The sequence below is a fragment of the Columba livia genome, chromosome 9 (assembly GCF_036013475.1).
Source record: "Columba livia isolate bColLiv1 breed racing homer chromosome 9, bColLiv1.pat.W.v2, whole genome shotgun sequence".
Lineage (NCBI taxonomy): Eukaryota > Metazoa > Chordata > Aves > Columbiformes > Columbidae > Columba > Columba livia.
This window is the reverse complement of record NC_088610.1, coordinates 6,663,839-6,683,650: the sequence shown is the minus strand read 5'-3', so window position 1 is coordinate 6,683,650 and position 19,812 is coordinate 6,663,839. Positions and strand designations below refer to the sequence as shown.

The window sequence follows — 19,812 nt, the reverse complement described above, 5'->3', positions numbered from 1 at the left end:
GTACTGTGAAATGCTGTCACCTGCCACTCTGCAGCAGCTCCCACTTGGCCACTATGTTCCTGAGCAGAAGTGGCTTTAGCTCAGAGCAGTTCAAAGACAATTCACCATCCCTGGGCAGCTCATTGTCTGTTTTGTAACTGTGACCACATTGCAGGATGATTCTGGTCTGGTCAGTGTCCTCTAATAGACAAAACTCTGGTACTTGGACAAAGTCTGCCTTTCTAAAGCAAGATAATTATACCCAGCATCATTAGCAACAAAACAATTAATTCCTAATTCCAAAGTGATTATACAAATAAGATGGTGATAAGAAAGAGAACAAACCCTTTGCAAACGCAGCAGAGCATAGGGTGTCTGCGTACCTCTCAATTACCTATTCAAAAGGAAAAAAGCGTCTTTCATACTGTGACTCCAGAAAATAATTAGTCTCAGTTCTCATTAAATAATGATCCAGTTAACTCTAATTACATTAGACTGCCTTTGACAATCAGCTGCACTCTAGCCATTGAAGGTAACTAGCTCCTTTTCCCTGCATTTCTCCCAGGCATCAGCAGGGATGCTGGCAGCATCCTGCTGCCTTGGCCCTGCCACCCAGCATGGAGCACAACCAGGGTGCCCACAGGCCCTGAGAGCAGCTGGCACACAGGAAACCTCCTGGGCTTCAGGTCTTCTGTCGCAAGAACTGGTGCCTCAGGGATAACTAACTTCTCTGCAGCAAGACTACATGCATTCAGCGTTGTCATTCAGTGTGATCTGCTTTTTGTCACTTCTGTGCTCAGCCCCAGGTGTTCCACATACCCATGTAAATTCCCTTTCTCTGGCTGCCAGGGGAGACTCAACCTGACTCAGGCATTTGTCTTCTTTAAGGTTTTCCTTAAAGGTTTTCCTGTCATCACTTATGGTGCTCTGCAGGGGCTCAACCCAGCCTTTACCATGGGTTCCCTTCTACATGACTGCTTGAGGATGGTGGGATCTCAATCACAGCAATATATTTCTTGCTGAGCAAGTCTCATTATCTTGTAGCTAAAATACATTAATTCATCTCCTGCTTTCTCTGTTCTTCCACCCAACCCTAAACAGAAGCTGAAGGGACCAAGCACACCCTTGGCTTAAGGGAGTGGGTTAGAGCACACCAGGCTCACCAGGTCCCTGGCTGCAGCACTTCACCACACTTCAATGTTTTCCATCTTTGGAAGACCACAAGCCAGAGTTGTTTATGTTGCGTTTAGTAGCCCAGTCACTTATCTTTCATTAGTTATCCAATTTTAAACTGGAAAAAGCTTTTTGTACCCACAGCATCCTCTGGCAACAAGTTACACAGTGTAATTGCTCAGTGAGCCAAGAAGAGCAACTCAGATAAGGAAAAGAGAATGTGCACATCTTTGAGTTTCAGACGCGGTCTCCTTTGGGTTGCTCTGCATTTGGCAGCCAACAGTCTAGTTTTATATTCCAACTCCTGAGAGTAAGCAAGCATAAAGACTCCAGATAGTTTTCTCCATGCCACTTACTAGTTAGTTGAGTCCTAACACACTTCCCCTCCTCCCTCACTTTTTCGAGGCTGGAGTCTTCACCTGCTTAGCTGTTTCTTTTATGGAAATTCCTTTATATCTTTGCACATCCATTGATCTTTTTGAAGTTTGACTGGAATACCAGGGACCCAAACACTTCCCCTGAAAAAGCACTGGGAAATACAAAGTGCAAGGAAGTCAGGGTGGGGAACTGCCACACCAAAATAGCTTTTTCTTCTGTAATATTTTACAAGTCCCAAGAGAAGGAAAAGGTATAGTGGTAGAGTGGTTATAACAGTTTATAGATCACCAATGTCAAATCACAGATATATATTTCAGAAAGTTTGCATAATTATCTGTGTGTCAATGTGCTACCAATAAAATATGGTTGAATAGTAAGCTTATAAAATGAATTCCAACTGTCTAGCAAATAACCACATCAGCTTTCACAGACAGTATCACTATTCAGTCCAATTTGAAATGTCAGCTTTGCAAAAAAGCACATGCCCAGCTCCCTGGCACACTTGCACCTTCATTTCTCCAGGGCACCTATTAGGTGACAACCAATGCCCTAATTAATTGAGTAAATGCCTGCTCTAGAAGAAAGGCAAATGACCTGCTGTCTCCCCCACCATTCATTTCCCAGGCAAGTACTGCAGCTTGAAACCCCACGCTCAAATCTGTGGAAACTTGTAATGTTCCAATAAGTTAAAATTACCCTGAACTCCCTGCAATCTGAGAGCTCCCGAAGTGCCCCCACATTAAGGAGATTACACAAAAATGTGAAATGCTTGAGTCATTTGAAATTGCCATGTGATCAGCACAGAGTAAAGGGACATTACAGGACTGCTTTGGATGGCTCTGTAAAGCCTTGTAGCTTGGGATTCAAACAGTACTAGGAGATGTACACACATCTCTTAAGATGTTTAACATGGAGATGATAGAAAAGTACAAAGAATAGCTGTAGTAGGGAGAGACACCTTGGCTCAGGTAAGGTCTGTATGCCAACTACATCCAAGTGATGTGGCTCTTCTTACTTATTAAGACCTTCTGGGAATCAGTTAATGGAAACCATTTTGTACAACATATATATGTGATGGGACTAGTTAGAAATGCAAGGACATGTGGAACAGGACAGGAAATGTAAGCTGCTAGAGATAGACAGATCTACAAGAGTTGAGCCATTTTCTCAAGCATAAGCAAAAAGAAGTACGTGTTCCCACCTGCATCCATATAGCAAATGTACAGAAATCATCCAGAGAGCTGTTAAGATGCCTTTTGGGGGGGGGGGTCAGGTTCACTGTAACCATGCCTGAATGTTGTGGTCCCATCTCTCCTTACAAAGATTTCAGCAGAAGAAGGTATTGTCTTTGAAAGAAAGCTGTTAATATTTTTATGGTGTGCTTTTCATCATCTCCCTCTACAACAACCATACTTTCTTTGCTTTTGGAACTGGCCATTTTCCAGCACTGCTGACAGATGCTCATAAAAATACTCAATTCCTACACATTTTATGCCTCCTAGTAGCCAGGTAGACAGAAAACACAAGTGCACTGTGCTCTTTGAAGGGAGGGCTACAAGAAGTGGCCTTGCTTTTACCAGATTTATGAGAATCTTAATGAGAACATTTGTAAAACTCAGATACGTAGGAGAAGTATCAATGGGAGAATCTTTTATTAGACAGCATAGAATCCATTCCTCCATGAGGGTATCTGTGGCTTTCTAATGTTTATTATTGCATTGCAGCCTCAGTATAAAGCAATAGGAGAAAGGAAGTACTGAAAACAAAACAAAAACTCCTGCATTAACCACCAGATAAAGCCCTAGGAAATCTGACTTCACTGTCTGCCCATCACAGAGCCCACTTGCCTGTTGTTAAAATTGAAAAATTTCATGATGTCTCCCAGTAGGGAAGGAAGAGGAGCTGAACATTGTACTGTGCTCCAGTGAATGGCCACAAACACGTACCCCAGGGCCCCCACTCCATCACTGAAAAAAGTAATCAGTGGGTTGTAGGATTAGTTGCTTTGGAGATGTAAATTTGGATGAGCTACAGTATGAGTGTGTTATTTTGATGCCAAGTATCTTTTTAAGTTAGTATCATTTCCTAGTGTTGCATTGAGGGGTGCAGAGACAAGGGAAGGAGGAGAGTGAATTCCCCTGCTGAAGCAGAAATAGTTTCTCAAGCTGCAAAAATGGAAGTATGTTCAGTGAGCAGATCCCAAATTCAGAGTGAGGTGGGGGAGGATTGCTGCACAATGAAGGCTTCTATTTGAGTGAGGTGGGAGATGCACAGTGGACTTTTGTCTTGGCTCATGAGTCAGAGAAAGGCCATGTTGCCAAGTAAACCAGCACACAGCAGAAGCCTTTTCTCTAAGAGCAGCTCCTGGATACAAAGTCTTTTCAAAGCCAGTGAAACAGGTACCCAGAACTCACATTTATGCAGTGATGACAAGTTGCAAGAGAAAGATTTCACTTCTTACATTGTACATAAGAAGATTTCAAGGGCTTTTAACTTTGTCTAATCAAAAGCCATTTTCACCACAACACTCAAAGACTTTGTACAAAATCAAGATAGTTTCTTTGCCAAATTTTCTCTGGGTAAACTATTGCTCCTCACATGCCAAATTGAGTAAAAAGGAAGAGTAACAAGTTTTAACATTTTTCCCTGCTATTAGTCAGAGAGGAGGGTTAAACCACTGAGGCTTAAGTTTTCCACAAATATTCAGTCTAATCAAAAAGAAAAAAAAATGAATAGGAAATTTTACCAGAGTGCCTGAAAACAGAGACAGAAGATAGAAAAATCTAAGACAACTCAAGCTAAATTAGGGACCTCTTCTCTCCTATGGTGTTATGTCTCCATGATTGAGGTCTGGATTTTACAGAAGTTCAGTTTGAGCTGCAGACTTTTGATAGTTCCCACACAGTAGAAACAAAAGGAAGAATCTCTCATGCTACTTGTGAACATTTCTGCAAGTCGGTGCCTCACCCAGTTCTTAACAGGAAGCTTCCCATTAACAATAAGAGAAGGATGACAAATGAATGCCTAAACACTCTCCAAACCCATTCAATTCTAATTGTTTTATGACATAAACCAGGCTAGTCAGACAAGTGTTTCAGGGAACTTGTAATCCATACGTTCAAAATGAACCAAAATGGTTCTGTGGTGTATCTTGTCTCTATACTGTACTGGATGCTGCACAAACTTATTTGCAAATAATCCTTAAATGATGCTCTGTCTGGCTGTTACGAACAGCATAGACATGCTCTGCAAAAACTCAGTAACACATCTGCATCCCACAGCCCCCCTTTTCATGTAGTTTGTGTCAAGTATGGATAGAAAGGGGGAGGATGCAATCAGCCTTCTGTCTTGGAGAGATGAATGCAAAGTCACATCTGATATGCTGTGACTAGCCCCCAAGAGCAACCCTACACGAAGGAGCCTGTAGGAATTTCCCACTGACCACCTGCTCTTGAAACTGCAGGGGGAAATCCCACACACTCTGGGATGAAGGGAGTTGAGTTAAAAAGAGCCCTTAACAATTACAGCTGCAGGTTATTTTTAATTGAATTCAGATGATGAATGTGAAATAGATTATTTCAAGTGAGATAAGCAAGGAGATTCTTATTCTTGTCAAGAAGGTGGAGAGCATATGCTCTCCCCAGCCATCCTAGAGAGGAAGTTTTTAATCACTGAGAGAGAAATTATGAGCCCAAACTACCAAGGTCTTCAGTGCTCAAAATAGCCCTTGGGCAAGTCAGCAAGAGGTGCTTGCTCTCATCTCTGGACAGACCTAGAGGACACTGAGAAGCATCATCCTTCAAGGACCGACCACAGTGTTGGTGCACAGCTCTGCCTGTCACATCTACACCATGGCTGTCCTCAGCCCCAGAGAAGGGAGAGGGGAGGTTGTCCTCACAGTTCCTGTGCTGCAGTTCAGAGCTGGCTACAGACTCCCTGCACAACCTCAGAGGCATTGCTGAAGTGGTTTGCACAACAGTTTCCCCACAAGAAAAATAAGAACAAGATTTCCTTTCTCCCTCTCTTCATCTTGTCCATCTAGAGGATAAGGCCTTTTATATGTAAAAGATGCTGTGAAATGACAAGGTATCTAGAGTTTTTGATAATTCGGGGGTATAGGTAACTAAACCATGGCTTTGGTTCTGCAGCAAGCAAGCTGCTTTTCACCCAGCACTCAGATGAGTAATTGGATGCTGAAACAGAAGTTTTGTAGGCACAGTGGATGCCCCTTGTTATTGACAGAGAATAAGAATAGGTTTGTTAAGTTTGGGATATTTTCCACAGAAGCTGACAAAAACATTAATTAAACTGGTGACACTATATGTCAGGCTGAATAACAACAGAAAAACATGAACCTGTGCACAAACTATTAAGATGGACATCGCCCCCACACCACGACGTCTGGATTCTGAGGTCATTTTATCCATGCACATGGTAAAAGTGTAAAAAAGACAAAATGTATTTTCTAGGCTGTTGTTACATGGAAATACAAGTAATGTCACTCCAGCAAAACTTGATCCAGACTCATTTCTAATGCAATAAGAAGAGCACACATGCAGCTCCTCCCTTTCTGTCAACCCCAGACCTTTGTGGGACATTATTTCCATTAGAAAAAATGAACTGTAAACACACATGTGCAAAAGAAATGGATGAGCAGAGCTGGACTAAAAAAAAAAAAAAAATAAAATCATGAAATAGTGCCTAAAAGCTTACACAGTGTTTCACAATATAGTTGCCGAACAAATAGAAAGCAGAGCAGGGTCAGATAAACACGGACAGCCTGCATTACGTTCTTGTGACCATCTCAAGAGCATTTTAAGGCAAAGGGAAATGGAGCAGATAGATTTCTACTGAGCCATTTCCTAGTATCTCAAATATTCTTTTTAATAAAAACTAGAGTAGAAACAGTACTAAGTAGGAACTGGTCTTGCATACACTGTGCACATCCAGCGGCAATCCCTGCATGTTTGGAGCAAGGCATAGCTCAGCACAAAGTGGAACCAATATATTTCTTAAGTACACTCCACAGGTGCCACATGGAGAAAAAAAACCCACCCCAGTTATGACTCAATTGGGATTAGGACTGGCAAGCCCCTGCACACACCTTCACTACAGCCTGCCCTAACATTCTCTCTGTGTAAAGTGATCCAAGTTAGCTGGATAAGCTTTACAAAGTCATGCTAAGAGGAGGAAAGGAACCCCAGCAGTCACCTGCCACAATTGAAAAGCAAACTAAATTTCAGGAAGCCACCATCCAAAGAATGGAAGGAGTCACATCCTGAAATAGTGCATGCCATGGAGTGTGTCCCCCCACCAGCATCATTGCCTCCATACTGGCACAGCCCTGGGCTCCAAGCAGCTGATCGCTGTGAGATTCCCAGGACCCTTTCAGAAGTAGCAGGCACTGCACTTCTACCTGGAGTGTAGGCTGATTTGTTAACTAGCTATTGAAGTAAGTAATCCTCAGTTGAGTCAACAGTTAGGCAGTTGCTTATATTGCCTTACAAGGAAAAAAATATTGACACTCTTATACTGTCAACAGATCTAGAAGTAGGCAAATACAGACAGAGATAGAGTATTCAGATAACCTGCCAACCCCTGCCAGTCGCAAGCAGAAAAATATAAACAGAAGGCTCTCTGCTTTATGAAGGTTTGCAACAGGGCAGCAGCTACATGGTGAGCCCTGGAAGCCTCTTCTGAGCTGAGTTTAAGGCCAGAGTATTATTTTGCTATCTCAAGGATTTTTCTGTTCAGAAAAGCTGTTGATGTTATGGGCTTGAGCAACTAGAAAGTGGTGCCTCTGTCCCTTTTGGCAGAGGCAACAGGAGTTCAGAGTCAATAGCAGTTGCCAGATAACCCAATACAACTAAAGCAGTCTGGATTTCAAGCCACTTTGAACCAAAATCCCTTTCTTGACGTTGTCTTGTGCATTGTGATTTACTGACAAAATGGACTGAGATATTCCCAGTCTAGAGCCCACCCCAGATTTCAGGAATATAGTACATATCCCTCCTCTTCATCACTCACCATTTGCACCCAAGGGAAACAAACAGCAGATGTTGAGCCAGCAAATGCTTCAGATTATCCCAGCTGAAGTACCTTTTATCTTCTATGCCTTTTCCTATTGCTCTGTCACCCACAGGCATTCCTTCCACGTATATCCCATAGGTCCTCCTTCAACTACCTCACAAAAGGGTCCTTTCCTTGGGCACAGCTGGGCCCATCTGCTCAGCTTTAAATATAGCTGGACCATCATCTGCTCCCCATGCCACGTGGCCTGGGAAAGACTGATGCTTTAACAAATTGCTCCTGTGGAAGTACTTCTCAGAACGCCTTTCCTGAGAAGGACAAATGTCCTTTTACAAAATCAGGCCAATTGTTCTTCCTCCTATAGCAGCTGGTAACCCTTTCAGCAACGAGCTATGGCTAATACAACTGAAAATAGTAGAACTCTTCTGTTGTGCTAGGACCTATTTTTTTACAGAGGTGTAATTGTCAAGATTGCCTTAAGGGCAAAAAGAAACCCGTCCATCTCTACACTCAGCCCCTTGTTCTATTTTTTCTGAGTCAACTCAGAGGAAGACTATTCAGTCCCTTTCCTCATAAAAACCACACAGACTCTCCAACAATGACAAGTGGCTGCTTAGGCTAACCACATGCATCCCCACAGCCCCTACTTACCAGCACACTCTTGGCAAAGCCAAAGGGACATATTGGTTTGTGGTCCTGGGAGGAGTAAATCTCTAATGGAGGCCTGAAGCCCACACCAGGCTGGGATTAGCACACATGGAATAAATACTGGCTGATGTTCAAATAAATAACCTCAAGAGAGGGTAGAGGTGCAGACACGCAGAAGGAAGATTTTAAGATATCAGCCATACTTTTCACAACATCTATGAAGGTTCAGCTCTGAGGACAGGCATGTTCCAGGTTTAGGTTTATGAGGTGGAAGAAGACAAAATTTAGGCTCAGCCCATCAGGAAATGAGCAAAGGTTCAGTCTGAGCTGCAATTTCTTCTACCTGAACCAGTTTGCCCAACCCTGGAGATGCTACTCAAGATATTAGCTTTGCTGAGGTTCCCACCTGACATCTTTCAAGGAGGGCAGAAGGGCTCAGAGAACTTCAACTCCACCTTGGCTTATAAACCTGCCCAACATGTTTCTTGGCAAGGTAGCAGAGTCATTACCCCAAAGGCATGGTGGTTTTTCTTTGTCTTTTACCAGGTTCTAGCCCTGTGGTGCTAGTAGTTGTCACTAGGAGACAATCCTAAACCAAAAAAAAGAAAAGACAAAAAAAATTAAGACCACAACTACACACAAAAAAAGACATATTGTTGAGCAGACAAAAGCCAAGATGGATGAAAAAAAAATGACTCACTTCTTTACAAAAGTTTTTTGCTTGTTCCAAAGTAAAAACAAATGGTGGAATAAGTCATTTCCATTGTGTTAGCTGCTCTCTGTGGTTTTTACCAGTAGCCACAATTGTCTGTGTTGACTTAAGTATTATTTATAAGGTACAAGGAATGAGTTGTGGAAAAGTCAACCAGGGATTTGACGAACTGCAGGAAAGAGCCTGGAAGTTTTCCTGGTCTTCACTGTGCCTGCCACTCACCACCACTGGCCTCTTTCTGTCTCTTTCCCTTTTGTGTCCTTGATAAGAGAGTTTTGTCATTTCTTCCTCTTCTTCTACATTACAGGCTGAGAACATCTCAGCTGGAACACATCCAACACCAGCAGTGACACACACTCTTTCAGCAACAAAAAGGAAAATGCTGGCACCTCATTTGAGAAAACACTGGAAATGGAAGAGGAAAGAAGATTAATTTATTCTCTAGGAGGAGACCTAAAACCATCCAGGCTGCAATGAGGTTGTCATCCCCCCAAAATGCAGTAGATACAGAGAAGTGTCAGTGCAATAGGTGCAGAGATGCCCAAGCAGGCTCTGCACATGGCAGCCTTGGATTGCCAGGATTGATGAGGGTAGCACAGATACTTTGGTGCTGATGGCACAGGAACCAGCTTGAGTCTGGAAATGACCTGGCCATGTTTCCAGGAGCCGGTGTGCAAATCCAGTCATTTTGTTTCTGGACGGGAGTAACATGCTGAAATGGCAATTTTCTAGCCTGCACTTAGTGGTTCGTATCTCCAGTTCACAGATTCCCATTTTATGCTCTACCATGACAAAACCACTTGGTTCCCCTCTCCTCTCTCTTTCTCTTGCCTGTATTGGCAAAAACATAATTTGAATTGAAATTTCTAAGCAAACAAAAAGTTTTCATTTTAAACCAACTTCTGAGAACTGCTTCAGAATACTTAATACCCAAGGATACAGAAAAAAGTTTAATTTCAATCAAATATATTACTGAAGTTGTACCAAATATTACCAGGTCAATGTACTGTGGTGGCAAAAAAACCCAACCTCGTTATTTGCTGAATATCTTGACAGTATTTCTCCCTCTTCGGATAAACTCAAACACATCTTAGAGTTTCCCAAGGGACAGAAATGTTCTTTCCTCTCCAGTTCTGCTCTTTTAGCCACCTCAATATGTTGGCTGCATACTGAGGCCTGGAGTTCATTATTTACTGAGAAGGTGGACACCTTTGGTTAAAGGTGCTTCTCATGAAAATAGCAACAAGGCAGTCTGAGATGAGAATGGAAGAATCCAGTCAATGGCCTGTTTTAACAAATGCTTTGAACCTGACTATTAGCACATCACAGTCTTGCAGACTTTGTGTTCCTACTTTTCTGGTTTTGATTAGCACGAGATGCCCCAGCTACTTCCCTTGACTCACCCCCTAACATATTGATTTTTGTCTCAAATTGGGGCAGAAGTCAAATACAGGCAATATGATTCATGTGCCTCTCACTTCAATCCACCCTCTTCTTCTCGGAAGAGGAATTGTCATTTGCTTTGAAGTTTTATTTCTCTCAAGTTAACTTATATAGGAATTGCAACCTGCTCACTGATTTGTTTTGGCATTAATAGGTCTATTACTGCAGCAAACTCACTGCAGAATGCAGCAGGGTGGTGACAAGAAGAGCACTCCTGCAGCAGGGCTCTGCAGTCCTCATGCATTCAACTCAGATTTATTTTACATGCAACGCAGCGGAGTTACTTGGAATAGGGCCTATTAGGATAGGGCCTAATCAGAATAGGGCCCCAATCTGTGACAAGCTTTTGACCTGTGCAGCCTTATCTGCCATAGAAAGCTGGACTCCAAAAGTCTTAAGTCAAGGCTAAAGGCACTGCAAACTTCAATAACCTCAGTGATTCTTAGTCTGTGTAGGAACTGTAGCTGATCTCATCTATTGTCAATTAAAACAAATAAGAGAAAAAGAGGTCCAGCTCCAAATCCAAGAGTATCTGGGCTAGTTAAACACAGCAATTTTGTTTTCTTCACCTACTTTTGTGTCCATACTGATCCTCTCCTAAGCTGTCTTGGGAAGACTTCTCCAAGCCAAATTTTAAGTACGAGCTTCACTGTTCTCTTTCTAAAGCAAGATATCCTGCCTCAGGCTACCCGCCTCTTTGATTTGTACTGGTCCATCATCAGAATCTGGTGAACTGTCAGCGAATTCCCTGGCTCCCTCAAGCCAACCCTTGGTATTATAAATCTTGGACTTTTTGAAATTGCCTATGAAATCTTCATTGGCTCAGCCATTCTTAAGTCATGATTAATAATCAAAATAATAAAATGTAAAAAGAAAAGTTAATTACACCCATGCTGGTAACTAAAGTGAATAGATCTCTTGCACACAAAACAAATCCCTGTACATTGACTTCCTCTGAGTCACGCCCCAATACACCCACGCCTCGCCTCACTAAGGTATTTCTCATGTCATCGTAGCCTAAAGCAAACACCTACACTCTCTTGAAGCCTGTAGAAGAGAGAACCCAATTTTGCAGCATTGGAATCAAACATGCAAATGCCACCATCTTCCCCAGGATGTCCTGCAATTAGCAGATGATACCATGGAGATGGTGGCTTGGCCTAAGGTCATTTTTCTTGGGAGAAAGGGTGTGTGATGGCCTTTCATGTAGCAATAATATCCAGACATTGGGCCAGGTGCAACAAAGAAGGATCCAGCTCCTCTGGCCTCATTCAGCCCAGACCCTCTGAGGAAAAGAGTTTGGATGGAGTGAAATATGGCTTTTGTACAATGTGCCTTATTTCAGACTAGGGCTTGCAGAGATGCTTGGACAAATGTGAATGGCTCTGCGTGCAACAAACAGAGAAAGAGAGCGAGATACTGAGAAATTGAAGAGAAGATGGATGCAGTGATGAGAGGATCAAGGGAGAAGGAAAAAAAGAACAAAAAAATATGAAGACTGAAGTGTTAGAAATGCTTTCAAGAAAACACAGACTCTTGCTCCTCTCTGATCTGATTTGTTGAGCTTGCCATTGTGAGCACATCTCCATCTGATAGCTCCAGTTTGCTGCTACAAAGCAACTCTGGGCTAACAGTTCTGCAGGGTTCCAATGCATGGGCAGGGAGTTTTACCGATGAATGTTCTTTTGTGCAGTGACCTTCCACAAAGCATCCTTGCATCAGCTCTAGCTTCTTAGGAGTGGTGTTTCCCAACAGACATAGAAAATTTAATAAGTATCCCACTCTTGGGTTAAGAAGAAGGGAAGGTCACATTACGGTCATGCAGTGCCCTTAGCTTACTGTGAACCAGCTGAGTTTGAAATCCTCAGTAAATCTCAGCCACCACAGGGTGACCTCAGGTGCCTCTGGGCTGCAGCTAGCTCTCCTCACTGCTGTGTCACGCAGCCTCAGGTCCCTGGCAAGCTTCCTGCCGGCTGTGGTTGTCCTGCCCATGCTGCAACGTGGCTGGACATCAGTTCCCGAAGCTGACAGCAGAAGCCATGGCCTTTCCTGCTACCTTTAATGGTTATCATCCAGCACATCCTGTGCCTGCTCCATGCTGGCTGCAGCTTCACCAAGAAGGTCTATACATCCCAATAGCAAGTTTCCACACTGGTCATATCTTCCAGACACCTTGTGGAGACAGAGCTGAGGACACTGTGACTATACTGTGTTCGGAGCCACCAAGCATTTTGAAGAAGGCTTTACTGGGTCAAGTGCCCACCACTGCCTTTGAGTGGCTGCAAATCAGTCGGCCAGGGCTGGAGCTGACCCTCACTTCTGACTTATACATGTGCTGTAGGCTGGATGGTGTTTCTTCTGAGCTATTTTGGGCAGCTCTATCACTGTCTTTTCAGGGCAAGACTCCTGTATCATCCAAGCCTGAAACAACACCTTTCATACCAGCAGCATTAGCAGTATAACCAACTCCAAAACCAGGGGCATTAGCTATAAAAAACACACCAAGTGATAAGTCTTTAGGGCCAATGTATTATCTGCAAGGCTTTCCAGTCTCAGAAGTTAGAACTAAAAGTTAAAACTGAGGTCAACAGAGTGAGAGAAGCAGAATTTTCTTGTCATGCACTGCCTTCTCACTGCTAGCAAAGCAAAGGCTGGGGACACCGAACTGGATTTTCAGCAATAGTGCCCTTGAGATAGATGAGGAGTTGGGAGGACCCTCATCCCCCTCCCAGCTCACATGGACATCTACTTCATCCCTGAACTTACAATGGCTGAAAATCCCAGGAAACTGACAGAGGTGATGTGGGGAGCAATTATACCTATGCCAATAACCGTGGGTTAAAGTGCTACTGTAGCTGTCCATACCACCTTTCCTAATGGTGTAGAAAAGGACCAAAATTAGCAGCATGCAGCACACTAATACATTTCAAAATCTTTGCTGGAATACCAACACCCAGCCAAGCAAACAGAGCAGAGCATGCTGCAACGAATATCTGCCCTATCTACAAATAAGAGCTCTCCCAATTTCAGCATTAGTAATCTGCAGTGAAGAATTCAGCCTATGGAGCTGCCAGGTCTGTGCTAGGCAGACACATATCAGGGCTTCTATGCAGCAACCAAACAGACAGAGACCCATGAAAAGGTGATAGCGATGGCACAGTTGGATAGTCCCGAAATACCAGTTTCCCCATAAATACGCAAATCAATTAAAGGTTACGAAATGCAGTAATTTTCTATGGGTGTAGCTACATGCTTCAGAATTTAATGAGCAAGTAAATGAAGTTGAGAGAGAGAAAGCAAAAGCACACTTTCGGCTTCTACTGTTTTGTTCCTCAAAACCTACAAAACTTCACAATCCTTAGGTCACAGATGGTGACCCTTAAAGGACCTTCCAGTTCGTGCTATTCTTCTTGGCATTTCCTCGGGTCTGATGACTCTTGAGAGGAGGGAGAAGTAGAATTGCTATCAGGCACAGAAAGTCAGACACCTAGGTGGGATTATAGTCCCATCAGTTTTATAGATGGCATAGGGAAAAAGCAATGAGTTAGAAAAAATGTCACAAAGGAAAGACCTGCCAGAAGCATTAGGTCTGGAAATGGACTAAGTCCAATATTGCCCAGTTTTCTGTCCTTTGAAAAATGTTTTAGCACCTTTCCTTTTCCAAAACCAGAAAAGGCACCTAAAGTATCCAGAGAGGCTTTATATCTACTGCAGGAGGACATCCCTATCCCTACAGGGGACAGGCATTGTTGTATGCTTCTCTCTCTCAAAAAGCAGAGCAGTTTCCCAGATAAACTTCAGGTCAGCTCTTCATAACACCCCAACTTTGCCTCTTAGCTTATGACCTGATCTCCCTGGTATCCTACCTTTAAAAGGAAACAATTATTTTGTGCTTTAGGGGCAAGTGTTCACACTCATCTATAGGCCTTTCAGCTTGTTTGCTTTGCTTCCTTTACAAGGTAAAAATTTCTGCGAATTCAGAACCGTGACTGAGAACTTTGCCCTCATTTCATTCTCTGCTTTACATTTTTGGGGGGGTCATCCTTTTCAGCAGCCCATTTTTTATGAAGAGGTGATATTGTGAGTCATTCTGCTGGCTTCCCAGGACCGGGGGAACAATGAGGACTAGCCCATGCACAGGCAATAATAGGCTTTCTGAATCATTCTGCAACAATTTCTTGGCATTGCACTTGGGAGATGAGATACACCTCCAGATTTCTACACTCCCCAAAATAGAAGATACAGCCACTTGGGCAAATTAGTAATAGAAAAAGTAGGAACAGACTTGCTGTGACATTAGAGCTGGCCATAGAATTTCCTTATCTTAGTTTATGGTGCACAGCCCCATATTTGGTTGCGTTTTACTGTTTGTACACCCGCTCTGGGACAGATCTGTCCCACTACATGCCTTAGTCCTAAATGCTTTAGCCATGGTTGAGGGCTTGGCCCCAGATTCAGGAATTGATGCTCTCAGGTATGACCAGAGGTCTGGCATTCCTTCCAGGAGAGGGCAGCAGCCATCGCTCAGCACAAGGCCCAGAACTGCTAAAACCACTGCTTTCCAGCTACCAGTAATTTTAATAGTCTAAGAGATTTCTGCTGTGCTGGGGTGCAGACAGAAGCAGATCGCTTTCATTGAATAGCGAATATGGAAAGAAACACTTTGTTTCTGATTAAAATGGTTAACCATCAAGAGATTGCTTAAAAGAATACGAAATTTCAAACTCTACAGTATAAACTAAAGTGAGAAGACAATTGTTAGAAGAAATGTTCTTTTAGCCACACCCCCGACTTTAAACCCCTTATAACTACTCCAAGCTTATTAATTTTACAGAATTAAAAATGAACAAACAAATTCAGTAGAATTGAGTATCACAGACCAAAGAATCTACAATTTTTCATTAAAAACCTGGAATAAACATTTTTCCTGGCTTCTCAATCACTGAAAAAAACCCAGAAAATCTGATTTCCAGCACTACTATATCTGAACAGGGTGTTTAGCTAACAGTTGCATCAGTAGGATCCGTATGACGATATTCATGTCCTGGAACAATTTCTGTTTCACTTCCATTACAGAAAGGAGATCATCAGTGCAATTGTTAACACAAGACCAGTTCTCACTAACATTGTGCTCTCCTAAACCAGATGTCAGGTTTGTACATTGGACTCCTCCTGAGGTCAATTTACTGCTGCACAACCTTCCTGTTCTCCATGAATGGGGCAAGGGGAATTCATTTAACTTCTAATAAAGAACCACTCCACAGCCCTCATTTTAAATTTGCATTACACAGAAACCTTTAAAAAGAAGGTGTCGTTAGGCCAGAGGAGCTGGCTCTGCAACATGCTTCTTAGGTAATAATATCTTTCACATACTGTAACTTCTGAAATATAGGTATGACATAAACCCTATGGAGGCTCATATCACCGAGATACTGTTAACTCAAGCCCTGGAGCCCTTCTCATTGGGTGCAGAGGGAAAACACTGCAGCCAATCACCCTCCCATAGTAAGCAAAGATGCTTGGATACTGTGCTCTGGAGTCATGTCCTGCCTTCAGTGGTAACCCTAGAAAGATTATCTTTTCAGTTTAGCCATTACATAATTTACAAAAATACCCCACACTATGATCCCAGCACAAAGGGCACTCAAGAGCACAGGTGGAGATCTGTCTTGGTTTGGGAGGATGCCGAGTTAAAACTAAGCGCAGGCTGGTGCCATCAAGGGCAGTACAACAGCACTTGGCTTCCTGGACAAGGGTCCTGGCGTTTGGCGAACATTTATTGTCACTCTGGGAGACCTGTGCTCAGCTCCCTGCTTTGAGACAGGCTTCATTTCAAACCAGGGGCATCTACATTGGTTTTGTGTTAAAGTGAAAAGTTTTGAGGAAAAATATCTTCACGATAGATTTTCAGCTACTGTGGTAACACAGCCACACAAGGATGCCAGGAAATGAGATGATCTCCTTCCCATACTCCTCCCACACTGGCCAGGATGTGAGGCTCTGGTGTATTATGAAGTTGCTATTGCCTAATGAGCTATTGCACATCATCTGACATGGCATGAGTGATTATGTCCTGGTGTTTGCCTCCAGCAAATGAAGCTTGGCTCTTTACTTCACATGTTAAATGTAATTTGCTGCAAAGTAAGTATCCATGTGTGCACTGTTTTCATACAGCAATAGATATTGTTGAGATGCTGGAATGAGAACAGTGCTTCCTGGCACGAAGAAAGGCAGGCTTGACCTCACAGAGCACGTAAGCACACGCTGGCTGACGTACAAGCTGGCCAACTGAAGTCAGTAAAACTGCTTCCATGGCCATGTGCTTTGCTTGAGCTGAGTCCCTCTGTCAAGGGCATGAATATGAACGGTTCTAGCACCTGCATTTCACTGGACCACGTAAGCTTTACGAGAAATACCACCTGGTGATCAATTCACTATGAGGCACAAGCCTTATGTACAGTGTGGCTTGTAAATAACTTCCCAAACTGGAGGTAGCATAGGTTATTCTTATGTTCCTCTTTTCCTTCTCTTCTTCCTATTTATATTAGGTAAAGACATGAAGTGGCTGAAAAATATTTCTTGCTTTCCTAGGGAGCTGCATTTGACACAGTAAGCAAGAAATCAATCTATTGAATGAAAATTCTGTAAAATGGTGTGGTTTATAAAACACGATGAATTTGGGAAAAAAAAAAAAAAAAAGGAGTCACTGCTATGGGAAAAATAAAGCTTGAAAAGAGCAAAGATCTCTTGTACACCTTGGGGAAGGAAAGGTCCAACAAATCCTAGAAGTAATCAGCTATAGATCTCCTGACAACTGCTTGTATACTGAAAATCTTTTTAAGTCAGGCACCTCTAGCTCTCTGAAACTCAGTCACAGGGTTGAATGTCTAACAGCTAAAGCTCAGCACTGGGAGCCAGGCTCATGGGTTGTTGTCAGTCTCAGCTGAGCTGACCCTCTGTGATTTTGATCAAAGAAATGCAATGCTCCAAAGCATAAGCAAAACTACACAGAAAACAGGATACATGAAACAGGAGAGAAGATTGAGCCGCAATTCCCCAGAGGCATTAAGCTCAAAAACTCTTAGCTTTTTGTTTGTAAAATACTCTAGCTACAGAGAACAATATGGGCTAAACAGTATTTCAGAATTGGGCTGTCTTCCAAACTCCATCTCACCCCTCCTGAGGGTCTGACTGACAAACCCCTCGTACTGTAGAACAAGAACATTTGGAGGCTGGTGCCTCTAGGTGCTCCTATGAAGCCTTAGATGGTTACATATCCGCATCTGTGGCCTTGAATAAATACTAAATTTCACAGAACAATTTTGCTTCAAGTGCATTCACTTCATGTACAAGGGAGAACATTTTCCTTAACAAAAGAGAGGGGGGTGTTTCTTTTCATTTGGGAAGGTCCTTGAAGAAAGACAAGGAAGATCACAAACACTCTTCAGTGAGGCGCATTCACCATGAAAGTGTTTGCGTGGGCATCGTGAAAATATTGTGGGCTTCAGCTAGCTGAGGAGCAGAAGCTGTTGTGCTCCTCAGACACTCCTCGCAGCACCTGATGACTAGTGCATAGTCAGAAGAGTCATTGTGGTGAAGACTGGCTGAATAACCAGCAGGATGGGTGAATGGCCAACAAACTCAGGGTGAATAATTTCATGGAAACAAATTTGTAAAACTGCCTGTTTGCACAGTATGAATTCATACTTAAGGACAAAATTTCACGACAAATTTTGCCTGTTGAGGTGAACAGTGTTGGCTGCACTGGATTTCAGAGACAAAAGGAGATGTTTTGTATGAGTACTTTTCTATTCGAGGGTCCCCTTTTACTCACCGTTCTGAATGCTTTTGGGATGGAAATGGCCATGGTCTGCTAGGTAAGAGCCATGTACACTGTCTGCAGCAGGTCCTGAGCATATTGGCTGCCATGGGGGACTACCTGCAGGGCAAACACACTTTAAATAGTCTAAGCAAGACATGGAGAATTCCTCCCAACTTGACCCAGACAGCTGTGAGCTTCATGGAAGTTTTGAACCTCCATGCAAAGATCACAGCTCACTCTCATTTCAGAAAGGACCAAATCAAAAAACACATATGCAATGCAAACTTGGTAGCCAGATTTAAGTGATTAGCTTGAAGTTATCAAAACCTGGACTAAACTAGGCAGTAAATCAGTAGAGGGAAAAAAAGTAACTGCTTATGAACTCGAACTAAATAGCAAGAGAAGCAATGGATGGCTGCAGGCAGCCAGCAGGTAGAAGATGCAGAGAGCAAAGTCTTCTGCACAAAGAATTTGAAGCCTTCATGCCAGATTCAATGCTTTTAAAGCTAAATGTGTAAGCGGGGAGAAAGATCTCCTCCTTCCCCTCTTTTTACCTCTCTATCAGATTAAAAAAGAGCACATGCATGTGTGAGAGACTTCCTCAGTTTCCCCTCCAGAAGAGCGGGTTTGTAGCACTAGCTTTGAATCCTGTGCTTCAGGCAACTGCTGCTCTGATCTCCAGCAATGCGCATTCTCTGTCTGACTGTGGGACTGAAGGAGACCATACATTTTTTATTCCCTTCTTGTCATGTACTTTGTGAACTCCTGAGAGACAGAAGTTATTCCTTTCCTGTGATGGAGACTAGCTGCAAATTTCTTCAAAACTGCCTGCCAAGCAGTTATTAGCTTAATTTCTGCCCCAGTATGAAAATAACTCGCCATCACTTTTGAAAAAAAATAACCTTCTTCTTATCCAAAATAAATAAAAAGATAGCCTTTGGAAAAAAACAACCAACCAACCAACAAAAACAACCAAAAACACCCACAAAAAAACAACCAAACAAAAAACATTTACAGAGACACAAGAAAGCTCTTTGAAAACTCCTCTTCTGATATGTGTCAAAGGAGATACAAATGAAGTTATCACTTGGTCAAAAGCACAAGCAGCCAGGAGTTAAAGTACATAGTGTCTCCTGTGTGAGTGTGTGGACACATTTCAATTTGTCAGTCGTAGCAGCAGGTTGCCTTCCAGAAAAACTGGCTGCTGCGTGGGAGGAAGGGAGATCCATGGACTCTATATAAACACATTTAAACCTGCAGAGCAAGGGTAATGGCATTAGGGACATCATGGTGGGCTCTCTGTCATGGTGAAGGCTCCCAGCATTACAAACTACGGTACTTTTGACCAGACAACCTGAAAGCCTTGCAGATGAGCTCTTCTTGCATCTTCATAGATGCACAGTGAATGATGAGCTGCAAATCCACATGCAGGGAGAACTTTTCAATCCTACTGCCCGCCGGCAGGAAAACATAGTGCCACGGAGAGGCAGCTGGAAGAGCTATGCAGCAGGAGACATGGATGCCAGGCTTGCCTGGCAGCTCTGTGCCAAGTGCATCAGTGCACTTCCCTGCTGATCAGCTTCCTACGCCTTTTACTAGGCTTATAAAAAAAATCCAAACAATTCAT

The 19,812-nt window shown here is 42.9% G+C and overlaps 1 protein-coding gene across 1 annotated transcript in view; it reads right to left on the bottom strand.

The window, feature by feature from the left end:
- Positions 1-18,297, bottom strand: part of TP63 (tumor protein p63) — a 140,927-nt gene extending 122,630 nt beyond the window's left edge. Inside the window, exon 1 of the mRNA XM_065073569.1 lies at positions 18,198-18,297. Coding sequence (XP_064929641.1) covers positions 18,198-18,292 — 95 coding nt within the window. The 5' untranslated portion in view covers positions 18,293-18,297. The remainder of the gene's footprint in view (positions 1-18,197) is intronic.
- Between the last annotated feature and the right edge of the window lie 1,515 nt (positions 18,298-19,812).